The 13,735-nt window shown below is 50.9% G+C and overlaps 1 protein-coding gene across 4 annotated transcripts; it reads right to left on the bottom strand.

Annotated features, from left to right (window-relative positions):
• Window positions 1-12: 12 nt before the first annotated feature.
• Window positions 13-13,303, bottom strand: IL17RC (interleukin 17 receptor C). Of its 4 annotated transcripts, XM_025377708.1 has the most exons (13): window positions 12,585-12,691; window positions 12,218-12,262; window positions 9,208-9,347; window positions 8,937-8,996; window positions 5,320-5,374; window positions 5,048-5,229; window positions 4,904-4,954; window positions 3,961-4,009; window positions 3,709-3,830; window positions 3,400-3,459; window positions 2,595-2,643; window positions 919-1,014; window positions 15-669 (listed from the first exon to the last, which is right to left on the bottom strand). In XM_025377708.1, the coding sequence occupies exons 11-13, from the start codon at window positions 2,602-2,604 to the stop codon at window positions 41-43; spliced, it is 735 nt and encodes a 244-aa protein (XP_025233493.1). In that variant the 5' UTR covers window positions 2,605-2,643; window positions 3,400-3,459; window positions 3,709-3,830; window positions 3,961-4,009; window positions 4,904-4,954; window positions 5,048-5,229; window positions 5,320-5,374; window positions 8,937-8,996; window positions 9,208-9,347; window positions 12,218-12,262; window positions 12,585-12,691; the 3' UTR covers window positions 15-40. The 4 variants fall into 4 exon arrangements, with proteins under 4 accessions (XP_025233495.1, XP_025233493.1, XP_025233494.1 ...); XM_025377710.1 differs by lacking the exon at window positions 12,218-12,262 and adding an exon at window positions 764-802 and having other exon boundaries at window positions 13-669; window positions 3,961-4,006; window positions 8,937-9,347; window positions 12,585-13,303; XM_025377709.1 differs by lacking the exon at window positions 12,218-12,262 and adding an exon at window positions 764-802 and having other exon boundaries at window positions 15-672; window positions 3,961-4,006; window positions 8,937-9,347; window positions 12,585-13,303.
• Between the last annotated feature and the right edge of the window lie 432 nt (window positions 13,304-13,735).

The following is a 13,735-nucleotide window of genomic DNA, read 5'->3' on the forward strand; positions in this document are numbered from 1 at the left end:
GTGTGGGCCACATGGGTAGAAAAACAGCGTCTGCCTTTATTCAAGTCCCGTCCCCGGCCCCAGGTCCCACCCCGCGTCCAGGCGCGGGAGTCCCCGGGGGATGGAAGTAGCTATCCAGGGCTGGCTGAAGGGCCCGGGACACTTGCTCCGCCCTCTCTTGGAGCCGCCCGGGACGCGGGGCGCGGGGCTCCTGCAGGGCCCCCAGGAAGTCCGGCAGTTGGGAGGGCAGTGAGAAGACGGGCACGGTACGGAAAAGGGCGGGTACGAAGTCCGGGTGGAGCAGCCTGTCGAAGCAGGCCCCCACGTAGCGGCCGGGCGCCCGGCCCTGCAAGAAGTCGGGCAGCACGCAGCTGAGCGAGGCACGGAAGGCGTCGTGTGGGCCGTGCGCCCCGGGCGCGGACACCCCGTCCTGTAGCCACTCACTGCACAGCGCCACCGCCCCGGGCGAGAAGAGCAGGACCACCACGCCGCCCTCCTGCAGGGTCTGGCGCCGCTGCGCGTGGAACCAGGCCACGGGTCCCTGCGCGCTCATTTCACGACGGCTCCACAGGTCTACGGCCACGCGCAGCGGCAGCTGGCACAGCGCCGACGCCAGGGCGCCCACCAGGCGCTCGAAGCCCGAGTCATCGGCTGAGTAGAGGAGCAGAGCCGCGCGGCCCCTGGCGGCCGCTGCTGGAGAAAACAGATGGGGAGGGAAGAGGTGAGCTGGCACAGGCCTGGCCCCCCGGGGGCGGCCCCCCGCCCAGCGCGTGCTCCCACTCACCCCCCGAGCGGACGTCCTGTTTCAAGAGCCTCAGCCACCCTGTTAGGGGAGAGGGGCGGAGGCAGCCTGTGAGCTCGGCCGCCACCTTCCCTCGGAGAACTCCCACAGCCACTCTGGTCCTGCCCCTGGGGAATGGGGAGCCGGGAAGCGCTCACCTTTCGCGTGATCCTTTTTGAGAAGGAGGATGAGGGAAAGCGCAGCGGCAAAGAGTAGGCAGGCCAGCCACAAGAGGGCCCAGCGCTTGTGGATGTCTGGGAGACCCATGGAAGAAGAGTTAGAAACTTACACTCACCTTCCACAGAGGAGAAAAACTGAGACTTAAGAGAAATGATTTGACGGCCGCGCGCGGTGGGTCACGCCTGTAATCCCAGCACTTTGGGAGGCCAAGGCGGGTGGATCACGAGGTCAGGAGTTCAAGACCAGCCTGGCCAACATGGTGAAACCCCGTCTCTACTAAAGATACAAAAAATTAGCCGGGTGTGGTGGCGCACGCCTGTAATCCCAGCTACTCGGGAGGCTGAGGCAGGAGAATCGCTTGAACTCGGGAGGCAGAGGTTGCAGTGAGCAGAGATCGCGCCATTGCACTCCAGCCTGGCCGACAGGTTGAGACTCCTCTCAAAAAAAGAAAAAAATGATTTGTCCAAAGTCCACAGCACAGTGTCAGAGCCAGTGGATGAATATAGCTCCATCTGTTTAGGGGTCTTTGAATAAGTAAGGTCACCTTCTGCCTCAGTTTTCTCCTCTGTAAAGTTGTAGCTACTTCACAGGGTTGGTATGAGGACTAAATATATTCATATATATAAAGCACTTAACACAATGCCGAGCATCTTAAGTGCTAAAATGTCAGCTCGTATTATTCTCCCCTAAGCTAGGGTTGCTGGGCCCTTGATCTTGCTGTCCTGGGTGTCTGCAACTATCTAGTGTCCCTGCCCTGTCTTTTTTTCGCCTCCAATCGATTCACCTTGAATTAATTCATGGCAGCCTCAGAAATCTTTTAAAAATGTAAATTTGGGCCCGCCGCGGTGGCTCACGACTATAATCCCAGCACTTTGGGAGGCCGAGGCGGGCGGATCACGAGGTCAGGAGTTCAAGACCAGCCTGGCCAAGACGGTGAAACCCCATCTCTACTAAAAATACAAAAATTAGCCGGGCATGGTGGTGGGTGCCTATTAATCCCTGCTACCCGGGAGGCTGAGGTAGAGAATTGCTTGAACCTGGGAGGCAGGGGTTGCAGTTAGCTGAGATCGTGCCATTGCATTCCAGCCTGGGCGACAGAGTGAGACTCTGTCTCAAAAATAAAAAAATAAAATAAAATAAAATAAAAATATATATATATATAAAAATTTGATTGTAACTCCTGCTGCTCTCAACATAAGATCTAAATCTCCTACATGGCTCCTGCATCTTTATCTCATGACAGAAACCTGCCTGTCCAAGACCCTCTATCTCTACCCCCTTCCCCTAGCTCAGTCTTCAGAGTTTTGCTGAAACCTTCCCCCTGAGCCCTTCACCCCACCCAGGTCAGGTCCACATTGTATGCATTTACAGCACTGAACACTTGGTGGTGCTTCAGTAGCTCACACTTTAAATGTAAGTGACTGGCTCATGTCTTGCTAGTCTTCTAGGGATAGGGGGCAGGGATTTATCTTTTTGGTGTTCCTGGGATCCCTGCAAGCTCTCATCATATTTTTTGAGTGAATGAAGGAATGACCCTCTGTTTATCTGATCTCAGGGAAGGACAAGGCCATTGCATGTGCTGTGCCCAAGAGTGGTCCCTGTCAAGATCCCCACTCCTGGTACAGAAAGGAAAGGCAGTTCTTACAATACTCACATTTGTCCATGGGGCAGGCCCATAGCGCTCCCAAGTCATCATCCCATAGCTGTAAGATACAAACAGAACCAAATCCAGGGCAGCAGCCAGGTGTTTAACATTCACCAAGCTCTGGTGGCCTGATCTGCAAATTCCCAGCATCAACTATGCATATCTCCCTGCTAGGGTTCCTGCAGCTGCTCTGCCTTTGTTTATGCTGTGCCCACTGCCTATGGTGTGACTTCTTCCATACCAAATCTGGCTTATAGGAAGAAATTCTTCCCGGAAGCTCTCCCTGGAACCCAAAACTTAGCACCTCTAGGTGTGGTTATCTGTTTACGGGTGTCTAGCCAACAGTGTGCCCCTTGGGGATAGGAACTATGCTTCGTCTACTCTTTTTTTGTTTTGTTTTGTTTTGTTTTGTTTGAGACGGAGTCTCGCTCTGTCGCCCAGGCTGGAGTGCAGTGGCCGGATCTCAGCTCACTGCAAGCTCCGCCTCCCGGGTTTACGCCATTCTCCTGCCTCAGCCTCCCGAGTAGCTGGGACTATAGGCGCCCGCCACCTCGCCCGGCTAGTTTTTTGTATTTTTTTTTTGGTAGAGACGGGGTTTCACCGTGTTAGCCAGGAAGGTCTCGATCTCCTGAGCCCGTCTCGGCCTCCCAAAGTACTGGGATTACAGGCTTGAGCCACTGCGCCCGGCCCTTCATCTACTCTTAACTTTCCCAGGGCTGAACATAAAATAAGCCTAAATAGACAGGAGGTGAGTGCTAGTTTTAGGCCTGTTGCCCCTGGGCATTGAGGTGGGGCCCTTCTGCCACCAGCTCACCTGCAGACATTGGCCTGACTGCAGGTCTTGTAGTAAGTACTCTCCAAGGCGAGCTGCCCTCTGCCAAGACAAAGGATGGGGGCACTGTTACCTGGAGGTAGCACCCTTAGGGCAGCACCTACCGGGCTACAGCTGGGTAGAACGGGGTAGACGGGATCGGGAGACTTTGGTGATGCCGCTGAATATGGCCCTGGTCTGAGTCACCCCCGTGTTCCCAGAGACTGGCACAGGGTGGATGGAGTGAAAATTTGAGGCCAGGTGTGGGATGCATTTGGAGAGATCTGTGGAGGAGGGTCACCCAGTCCTAACCGTGGAGGCTTTGCTGGGTAGTGAAGTACAGCCACTGGGTTCCAAGGCACAGAGGGATCTGTTGTCCTGGGGGCCTCGTGTCTCCAACAGTAGCACATCGTCTTTGGGAGGCCCCAGGGAGTCTGGAAGGGGTGAGAGGCCACTCTGACCAAGACCCAACTTTGCTGGGATTGGCCACTTGCCCACCTCCCATGCCCTGACCTTCACCCCTAGGAGGTGGCCCTGTCCCAGCCACCCCCAGGCCCAACTCACCAGCCCACAAGCATTCCTGCAGCTGCAGCTTCTCCCAACTGTTCACCTGCTGGGAAGAGACCATGGTTAGGGCCACTAAGAAAAGCAAAAGCCAAAGGCAGAAAGACCAGAACAGGGCAGGCAACAGAAGGCCTGTTGGGTTGGGAATCTGCACTCAATCTGATCTTGAGCAGATGTGGATTCAAGGCTGGGTGATTAGGAGTCACTACATGTTTCTCTGCTCCAGCCTTGTGAGGTCATCTGTGTAAAGTATCTTCTGACCCTAAAGCTGTTTTTATGTCTTACAAAGCATAGTTCCCCTCTCATCTAACTTTCTCAAAGAGATTCCCTTCTCACATGACCATCCTGCTAAAAATTGCAACCCCAGTCCCACCTTATCCCTTTCCCATAGTATTTGTATGCAATTTTAAGATATTATATAATTTATTTACAATGTCTGTTGGCTGCCTTTGTCCATTACAATATAAGTTCTATGAGGGTAGAGATGTTAGGATCTATCACAAGTGCCTAAAACAGTGACTCGCACTGCTAAAAACATCTCGAATGAGTGAATATTCTTATAATCACCCTTTGAAACTGTAGAGCAACCCATTCTACATGTATGGAAATAGAATAAGGATAGCAATAACAAAAGTGGCTACATTTATTGAGCATTTAGTCTGTACGGATTCCTAAGGGGAAGCACTTCTCTTATTTCATCGTCACAACCACTCCATGAGGCAGTTACTGTGTTATCATCTGCATTAAACAGATGAGGAGACTGACGTTCAGAGAAGTGAAGGGACTTGCCCAGGGTCCCACACACTGCTAAAGTAAATAGTGGAACTCCCAAAGAGGAAGCTGGCAACCACTATGCTTTAGCGGCCCAAGAACTAAGACCCCCTTGGCTAGGGGGTCTGCCCAGGTCCAACCCCCAGCCCAGCACTCGGCACCCCTTTCTGACCTGAACACAGAGGTTAGGGTGGACTTTCAGCAATGGGAACTCGAGAACCTTCTGTGGAAAGAGAGGAATGGGTGGGATCACAAAAGGGGGACCCTGGTTCCCCACTCTCCCCTCACTACGGGAGGTGTCCTCTGCTTTACTTACGTCCACAGTGACATTTTCCCAGGAAAGCGGCGGGACCAGTGGCTGGCAGGGGTCCCCACCTGGAGCCTGCCAGCACAGTGCGGCTTCTGCGGGCAGCGAACACGGCGCGTCCAGCAGCCAGCTCTGCAGGGTCAGCAGTCGCAGCCGGGCTGCTCGCCAGAGGTTCTGGTGTGCGCGGGGGTCTGCAAGGAAAGGGCGCAGTCACCACACGCTAGGCACCCATCGCTCGCAGTGCCCCAGCCCCAACCCCAGCCCCAGGCCGGTCAGCTCACCCTCCCTGAAGGGGCAGATGTTTGTCCTAACGGAGTCAGGTTCCAGAGGCCACACCTGGAAAGGAAACGGGGGTCTGCTCAGGTCCCCTCCATGGGCATGTGCCTGGCCCTCTGCTAGACACTGGGGACACACTCATTCAGCAGATAGTTCACAAGTATGTGCTGGGTCTTCTCGCCTTTTACAAAACCTGGAGATGCTCACATCTATTCTTCCAGCAAACATAATGCTGGGCACTGGCAAGATTTTCATTCAACAAACTTTTTTTTTTTTTTTTTTTTTGAGATAGAGTCTCGCTCTTGTCGCCTAGGCTGGAGTGTAGTGGTACAATCTTGGCTCACTACAACCTCTGCCTCCCAGGTTCAAGTGATTCTCCCATCTCAGCCTCCTGAGGAGCTGGGATTATAGGCGTGTGCCACAGCGCCAGGCTAACTGGTTAATTTTTGTATTTTTAGTGGAGATGGGGTTTCACCACGTTGATCAGGCTGGTTTCGAACTCCTGACCTCAAGTGATCTGCCCCTCTCGGCCTCCCAAAGTGTTGGGATTACAAGTGTGAGCCACCACACCTGGCCCATTCAACAGACTTTTAATGGGTGCCTACCATTGTGTCTTAGCAGTATGGCAGGCACAAGGGACCTTGGATAATTAAATATTTATTTATTTATTTAGTTAGTTAGTTATTGAGACCGAGTCTCACTCTGTTGCCCAGGCTGGAGTGCAGTGGTGTGATCTTGGTTCACCACAACCCCTGCCTCTTGGGTTCAAGTGATTTTCCTGCCTCAGCCTCCCGAGTAGCTGGGACTGCAGGCGTACATCACCACGCCTGGCTTATTTTTGTACTTTTAGTAGAGACTGGGTTTCACTATGGTGGTCAGGCTGGTCTCAAACTCCTGACCTCGTGATCCACCCACCTTGGGCTCCCAAAGTGCTGGGATTACAGGTGTGAGCCACCACGCCTGGCGGATAATTAATTTTAATTCATTCCACAGTCACTTTGTGAGCACCTGCTATGTGTCAGGGAATGTGCTAAGTTCTAAGGACACATTCATTTATTCTTTCAACAGACGTTTTAAGAGTGCCTATTACATGCATAGCTCTGTGCTAAGCACTAGAGGTAATATATAAATTTATTCATCAAGCCTTTAGTTAGGAACACCAACTATGTGGCAGGCATTGTGTTTGGCAATGAAGACATTTAAATCACAGCATACATCTCATGAACATCTGCTGTGTCCTATGGCTGTGCTAGGCAGTAAGATTTATTCACTCATTCAACAGTGAGGACCCTCATACTGTTACCTTGTTTAAAAACAAAACAAAACAATGAGTAGGCGCTATATGCCAGGCACCATGCAAGGCTCTTGCAAAGCTATTACATTTGAATTAGATATGATTTGCTTGCCTTCAAGGAAATCACAAACTCACACTTGTAGTAAGGATAAAATATTTATATAAATTAGTAAAGCACTCACTCATTTCATAATATCTATTGAGCATCTGTTGTGTACAAGAAGAAATTAGATGCCCAAATAAGAAAGGAAGTGGTCGAGCTGGGTGTGGTGGCCCATCGCCACAAAACATTAAAAAATGAAAACAGGCTGGGCACGGTGGCTCACGCCTATAATTCCAGCACTTTGGGAGGCCGAGGCGGGCGGATAACGAGGTCAGGAATTTGAGACCAGCCTGACCAACCTCGTCTCTACTAAAAATACGAAAATTAGCCAGGTGTGGTGGCGTGTGCCTGTAATTCCAGCTACTTGGGAGGCTGAGGCAGGAGAATGGCTTGAACCTGGGAGGCAGAGGTTGCAGTGAGCCGAGATCACGCCACTGTACTCGCCACTGCACTGCAGCCTGGGCAAAAGAGTGAAACTCCGTATTAAAAAACAACAACACAAAAAAGGAAACAATTAGCCAGGCATGGTGGCCCATGCCTGCAGTCCCAGCTGCTCAGAGGCTGAGGCAGGAGGATCCCTTGAGCCTGGGAGGTTGAGGCTGCAATGAACTGTGTTCATGCCACTGCACTCTAGCATGGGTGACAGAGCAAGATGCTGTCTCTAAAAAAAAAGAAAAAGAAAAATTTTAAGAAAATAAAATAAATGAAGTGATAAATGGACAAGGAAAGATAGAAGTGCAAGGGGATTTGGAACTAGGAGAGGCTGGGTGGTTGGGGAAAAGCTTTGGGAAAGAGGTGAGGGTATTTGAGGTAATGGGAATCACCTGAGAAAAGGCAGGGAGATGGGTGTATCTTGGTAAGTAGCTCCACTGGATGTAACAGTGTTCTCATGAAGGAGAATCATGGGGAAAATACAGTGAAAAGGCACCACTGGGGGCAGAATATGGGCCCAGAATGCCAGGAAAGTAATGGGAAGGGAGGGGAGCTTGGAAGTATTGAAACAGTCTAGAAAAGAGATGATAGAGCCCCAAGCTGGACTGAGATGGAGAGGAGGGGGAAAGAGAACGAGGGACATTAATGTCAGAGGTAAGATGGATGAGACCTGATGACCAATTAAATGTGCAATCAGGGGCCAGTCATGGTGGCTCATGCCTGTAATCCTAGCACTTTGGGAGGCCGAGGCGGGCGGATCATGAGGTCGAGAGATCGAGACCATCCTGGCTAACAAGGTGAAACCCTGTCTCTACTGAAAATACAAAAAAATTAGCCGGGCGTGGTCACAGACACCTGTAGTCCCAGCTACTCAGGAGGCAGAGGCAGGAGAATGGCGTGAACCCGGGAGGCGGAGCTTGCAGTGAGCCGAGATCGCGCCACTGCACTCCAGCCTGGGCAACAGAGTGAGACTCTGTCTCAAAAAAAAAAAAAAAAAAAAAAAAAAANTCCCAGCACTTGGTGGGAGGCTGAGGTGGGAGGATAACATAAGCCCAGGAATTCAGAACAGCCTGGGTAACATAGCAAGACCGCATTTCTACACAAAACAAAAAAAAACTAGCTGAGTATGGTAGTGCTCACCAGTAGTTCCAGCTACTTGGGAGGCTGAGGCAGGAGGATCACTTGAACCCAGGGGACTGAGGCTGCAGTGTGCCATGATTGTGCCACTGCACTCCAGCCTGGGCAACAGAGTGAGACCTTGTCTAAAAAAATAAATAAATGTGCAGAGGAAAAGGAAAGAGCCAGCAGGTTTAAGCCTGGATGTGGCACACATTCTTATAACAGCCCCAAGAAGCTGTTACTATTATTATTCCCATTTTATAGATGAGAAACAGGCTCACAGAGGTGAAGTGACTTGCCCAAGGTTACACAACTAGCAAATGGCAAGAGCCAAGATTCAAACCAGTCCAAGTTCGTAGCACATGCTCTGCCCCCCAGGGGAACACAAAGACAGAACTGGAGGAGTAGGGAAAGGCTTCAAGGAGAAGGTGATATTTGAATGGGGCCATGAAGTGTCAGTAGGAGTTCTGTGGAGGATCAGAGAGAGCATTCAGGGAATGTAGTAGACAGAAGGCATAGGACAGCAAGGGTCAAGGAAGGGCCAGCCACCCCAGGGAGCCACAGTCTCCACCTCAATGAAGGGTTTGAAGAATGGTGAGACCAGGAAGGCAGGGATCACCCCCATCATCATCTTCCCACTCCTCTTCTGGCACCCAGCTGGACTCTGCTCCTACCTGAATACAGAGGCAGGGAACCAGGTCTGTGTGGTTCAAGGTAATGATCTGTGGTCCAGTCTGTGGAACAAATAAAGGAAGGAGGTTGGAGAAGATAAGGAGGAAGAGGAGGACGCCAAAGTCAAGGAAACCAGGAAGGCGGAAGTTCCCCCACCAGTGTTCCCTTGCTTGGGGTGAGTCCTCTTCAAGGGTCCTCTTTGATAAGGCACTGCGTCCTTTGCACAGGCATTGGCCTACAGTGGGAATGGACTTGGGAAGGGGGAGGCCTCACCAGGTTTTTGTGCCACCGGGGTTTTGGGGGGCCCTGGACCTGATTCCAGTACAGGGAGAGGCCAAAGTGCTGCTCCTCAGAGACATTCAGAACTAGATGCACATTGTCACCATCTGCTGACACGTTGAGCCAGGGCAGGGCTGGTGGGAGAGGCAAAGAGAGAGAGCACAGCTTAGACTTCCTCACCTCTTCTGCATACCTGACTGACCCTTTGGAGTTTCTTTCAAACCCCTTAGACTGGGAGGCTCTTGGAGGACAGAGCGTGTGTCCTCACCTCAGACCAGACTTTGCCCCAAGCAGCTGCCCAGAGCTAAGCCTGTGGAGGCCCTAGTGTGTGGTCTGAGGACAGCTATTTTCCCTCTGCAGCCAGAAAGATCTGTAACCTCTTTAAAACAAGTCATTTAAAACAAGTCAACTGTGACCTTTCTGATCTCACCTCTTGACACTTGTGTCCTTTTTTTTTTTTTTTTTTTTTTGAGAGGCAGTCTCACTCTGTTGCCCAGGCTGGAGTACAGTGGTGCGATAGCTCACTGCAACCTCCACCTCCTGGATTCAAGCGATTCTCTTGCCTCAGCCACCCGAGTAACTGGGATTACAGGCATGCGTCACCACGCCTGGCTAATTTTCGTATTTTTAGTAGAGATGGGGTTTCATTCATGTTGGACAGGCTGGTCTTGAACTCCTGACCTCAAGCAATCCTCCTGCCTCAGCTTCCCAAAGTGCTGGAATTGCAGACGTGAGCCACCACGTGCAGCCTATGGCACTTGTGTCCTTAATAACTCTGCTGCAGTGTTATTAAGGACCTCCTTACTATTTCTCTCTCTTTTTTTTTTTTTCTTGAGACAGTGTCTCATTCTGTCACCCAGGCTAGAGTACAGTGGCACAGTCTTGGCTCACTGCAAGCTCCGCCTCCCGGGGTTCACGCCGTTCTCCTGCCTCAGGCTCCCGAGTAGCTGGGACTACAGGCACCCACCACCACGCCCGGCTAACTTTTTTGTATTTTTTGTAGAGACGGAGTTTCACCATGTTAGCCAGGATGGTCTGGATCTCCTGACCTCGTGATCCGCCCACTTCGGCCTCCCAGAGTGCTGAGATTACAGGCGTGAGCCGCCACGCCTGGCCCCCTTCTTACTATTTCTTAAACACCCCTGACATACTCCCACCCCAGGCCCTTTGTGCTGGCTATTCTCTCTTCCCTCAGATACATGGCTCCTCTCTCACCTCTTTCAGGTCTCTGCTCACCAGAGTGAGACCATCCCTGACCTGTGCCACTCCCAACCTTCCCCACCCCTTCCACAAATGTTCTCCTTAGCGCTAATCACTGTCTAACTTCCTGCATTCTTCACATCTCCATGTGTTTGTTGTGTCCTTCCTCACCCCCACCCTGACCCTGACACCAGTTCCATGGGGTCAGCGTTTTTTGTCATCTTGATTTATTGATTTATTAATATTTCCAGTGTCCAGGGATTTGCCTGGTACACAGAAATTAATAAATATCTGTTGAATAAATGAATCAATGTCTACTTAATGAAGGAAGAAATGAAATGCATGATATATATCTGTGTTTTTAAAACTCTGGTGTTGAATAGTCTTTAATGAGTTGCCAAAGAGGCAGGCCAACTTTAATTTTAAGAAGCCAAAAAGGGCCGGGCGCGGTGGCTCAAGCCTGTAATCCCAGCACTTTGGGAGGCCGAGACGGGCGGATCACAAGGTCAGGAGATCGAGACCATCCTGGCTAACACGGCGAAACCCCGTCTCTACTAAAAACACAAAAAATTAGCCGGGCGAGGTGGCGGCGCCTGTGGTCCCAGCTACTCGGGAGGCTGAGGCAGGAGAATAGCGGGAACCCGGGAGGCGGAGCTTGCAGTGAGCTGAGATCTGGCCACTGCACTCCAGCCTGGGCGACAGAGCGAGACTCCGTCTCAAAAAAAAAAAAAAAAAAAAGAAGCCAAAAAGAAAATGAAGTTGAAAAAATTTAGTAATTCAGAAAACATCACAGTATTTATGTATTGATCTGGGTGCTAGTTATGCAAGTGTATACATACATAAAAATGAATTGGCTGGAGGCCTCGACTCACGCCTGTAATCCCAGCACTTTGGGAGGTCGAGGTGGGAGGATCACAAGGTCAGGAGTTCAAGACCAGCCTGGCCAACATGGTGAAACCCCATCTCTACTAAAAATACAAAAATTAGCTGTGTATGGTGGTGCATGTCTGTAATCTCAGGTACTTGGGAGGCTGAGGCAGAAGAATCACTTGAACCCAGGAGGCGGAGGTTGCAGTGAGCTGAGGTTGCACCACTACACTTCAGCCTGGGTGACAGAGCAAGACTCCGCCAAAAAAAAAAAAAAAAAGAACTAGACATGAAAATCAGTACCCTTTACATACTTTTATGTATGTTATACACAATAAAAAAGAAAATATAAAACCAAAGCAAAATCCAAATAGTACATGGGAAAAAAGTCAGACCCTTGACTTTCTTAGCTTTTATTTCAAGTTTTTTGGTTTTTGTTTTTTGAGACAAGAGTCTTGTTCTGTCACCCAGGCTGTAGTGCAATGGTGCAGTCTCGGCTTACTGCAGCCTCTGCCTCTCAGGCTCAAGCGATTCTCCTGCCTCAGCCTCACGAGTAGCTGGGACCACAAACGCATACCACTATGCCCTGTTAATTTTTGTGTTTTTGGTAAAGACGGGGTTTTGCCATGTTGCCCAAGCTGGTCTCGAACTTTTGAGCTCAAGCAATCCTCCCACCTCGGCCTCCCAAAGTGCTGGGATTACAGGTGTGAGCCACTGAGCCTGACCCAAAATTCATCTTTCTATTCCCAGTGCTTAGCACAGAGGAGCAGATACTGCAATTAATGTGTTATGAATGAATGAATGAATAAATGAATGAATGAATGTGTTCTGTGAGCTTCTGAGATGTGGCAGCCCATATCAGAAGTGGACTCCAAGGGTCTCTCATACTCTAGACCCTGCCCCTCCCTCCTCCCAGCCCACTGGCCCTAGCCCCTACCCCAGCAGCTCGGGATGCTGTTCCGGACTTCGAGCCCCCTGCAGTCTGGGGAGAGATCACAGAAGAGCCTCCAGTGGGGCTGGGGGCCGAGGAAAGAAGTGGGGGCAATCTGACTCCCAGGAGGGCATTAAGAATGGCTCCCCATCCCCTACATACCACCCACATCTATCCAATGCTCAAAGCACCTTCCCCAGGGGCTGGAAAGCCATGTCACCCAGGGAGAGAAGGCCTGAGGGACTGACTCTGGGAAGGATTAGAGCACAGACCCCTGCCAGAGAGTGGATGGAGGCAGAAGAAGGTGAAAGCAGGAGGGGGAGTGACCAAAGGGGACAGAGGCTATGGGGCCAGGACTTGGGGGTCCACTTACCAGGCAGCTGCTGTGTGAGGTTGAGCTCCTTCTCGTACCTGGGCTGGGTATAGGACCAGATTCGTACCTCACTCCCTAGGGCAGCCTCGAAGCAGTCATATACTACAGAGCCCTGTGAGGAGAGGGGTGGGGAAGGCTGGTGGTGCAGGGCTCAGATCCAGGCCAAGGGCTGTGGGATCATCTGCAGGGACCACTCTGCTCACTGCCCTTCTCCCACAACCAATGACTGTATTTATACTGTATAGCCTGAAATCTACCATTCACCTTTCCTTCAAGGGGCCTCAGTTCTAGAGCAAATATCCTCAGTAAGAGTGTCACCAGGACGGGAAAAGGCCCTAGACATTTAAATCCCTGCCCCACCCTGCTGTGCTAGATCACCTGGCCAAAGCTAAGGAGATGAGACACCCCAGCGCAATGTGGGACACCCTTCCCCACAGAAGTGGTTCTCCCATTCAACCCAGTGCGCCTCAGTGTTCGTTACAACTGCTTGTGACATGGACCAAGCAGATGTTCTCCCAATCTACAGTTCTCCAGATAAAAGGATATTAGCTGGCGGCTGGAGGTTGGAGGGTTTGAGTGATTTGACCCCAGTGGAAATAGATCTTCCAAGCATATGTGGCCTCCTGAGGCAGGGAGAAGCCCCAACACCCTGCCCCATGGTACTTACACCATGGTAAGTATACCATGCTATGTATGGTAGGACTCTTCTTTTGGTCCAAGAGTACAGAGAAGTGCATCCAGCCCACAGACCTCCCCTTTTCAAGCCTCACTTTCTCTATCTGGAAAATGAGGATAATAATAATGCCTAGTTCATTAGGTAGCTTTGAGGATTACAAAAGAATTAAATTTATCAAAATTCTTCAGTGCCAGGCATTACATCCAGTGTTTTACAGGTATCAACTTAATTTAATTCTCATAACAGTCATATGAGGTGGGACTATTCTTTTTTTTTTTTTTTTTTTTTGAGACGGAGTCTCTCTCTGTCACCCAGGCTGGAGTGCAGTGGCGGGATCTCGGCTCACTGCAAGCTCCGCCTCCTGGGTTCACGCCATTTTCTGGCCTCAGCCTCCGAGTAGCTGGGACTACAGGCGTCCGCCACCATGCCCAGCTAATTTTTTGTATTTTTTTTTTTTTTTTTTTTTTTTTTTTTA

The sequence above is a fragment of the Theropithecus gelada genome, chromosome 2 (assembly GCF_003255815.1).
Source record: "Theropithecus gelada isolate Dixy chromosome 2, Tgel_1.0, whole genome shotgun sequence".
Classification (NCBI taxonomy): Eukaryota; Metazoa; Chordata; class Mammalia; order Primates; family Cercopithecidae; genus Theropithecus; species Theropithecus gelada.

Bases quoted from the DNA above. Each gene is read 5' to 3' on its own strand.
- IL17RC (XM_025377707.1), bottom strand. From the start codon at position 4,024: ATGGTCTCTTCCCAGCAGGTGAACAGTTGGGAGAAGCTGCAGCTGCAG. The intron at 3,460-3,708 runs GTTAGGACTGGG...TTGTCTTGGCAG, and splicing joins TACCCAGCAAAGCCTCCACG to AGGGCAGCTCGCCTTGGAGA. The intron at 1,015-2,594 runs GTGAGTATTGTA...TGGGTCTCCCAG, and splicing joins GGCCTGCCCCATGGACAAAT to ACATCCACAAGCGCTGGGCC.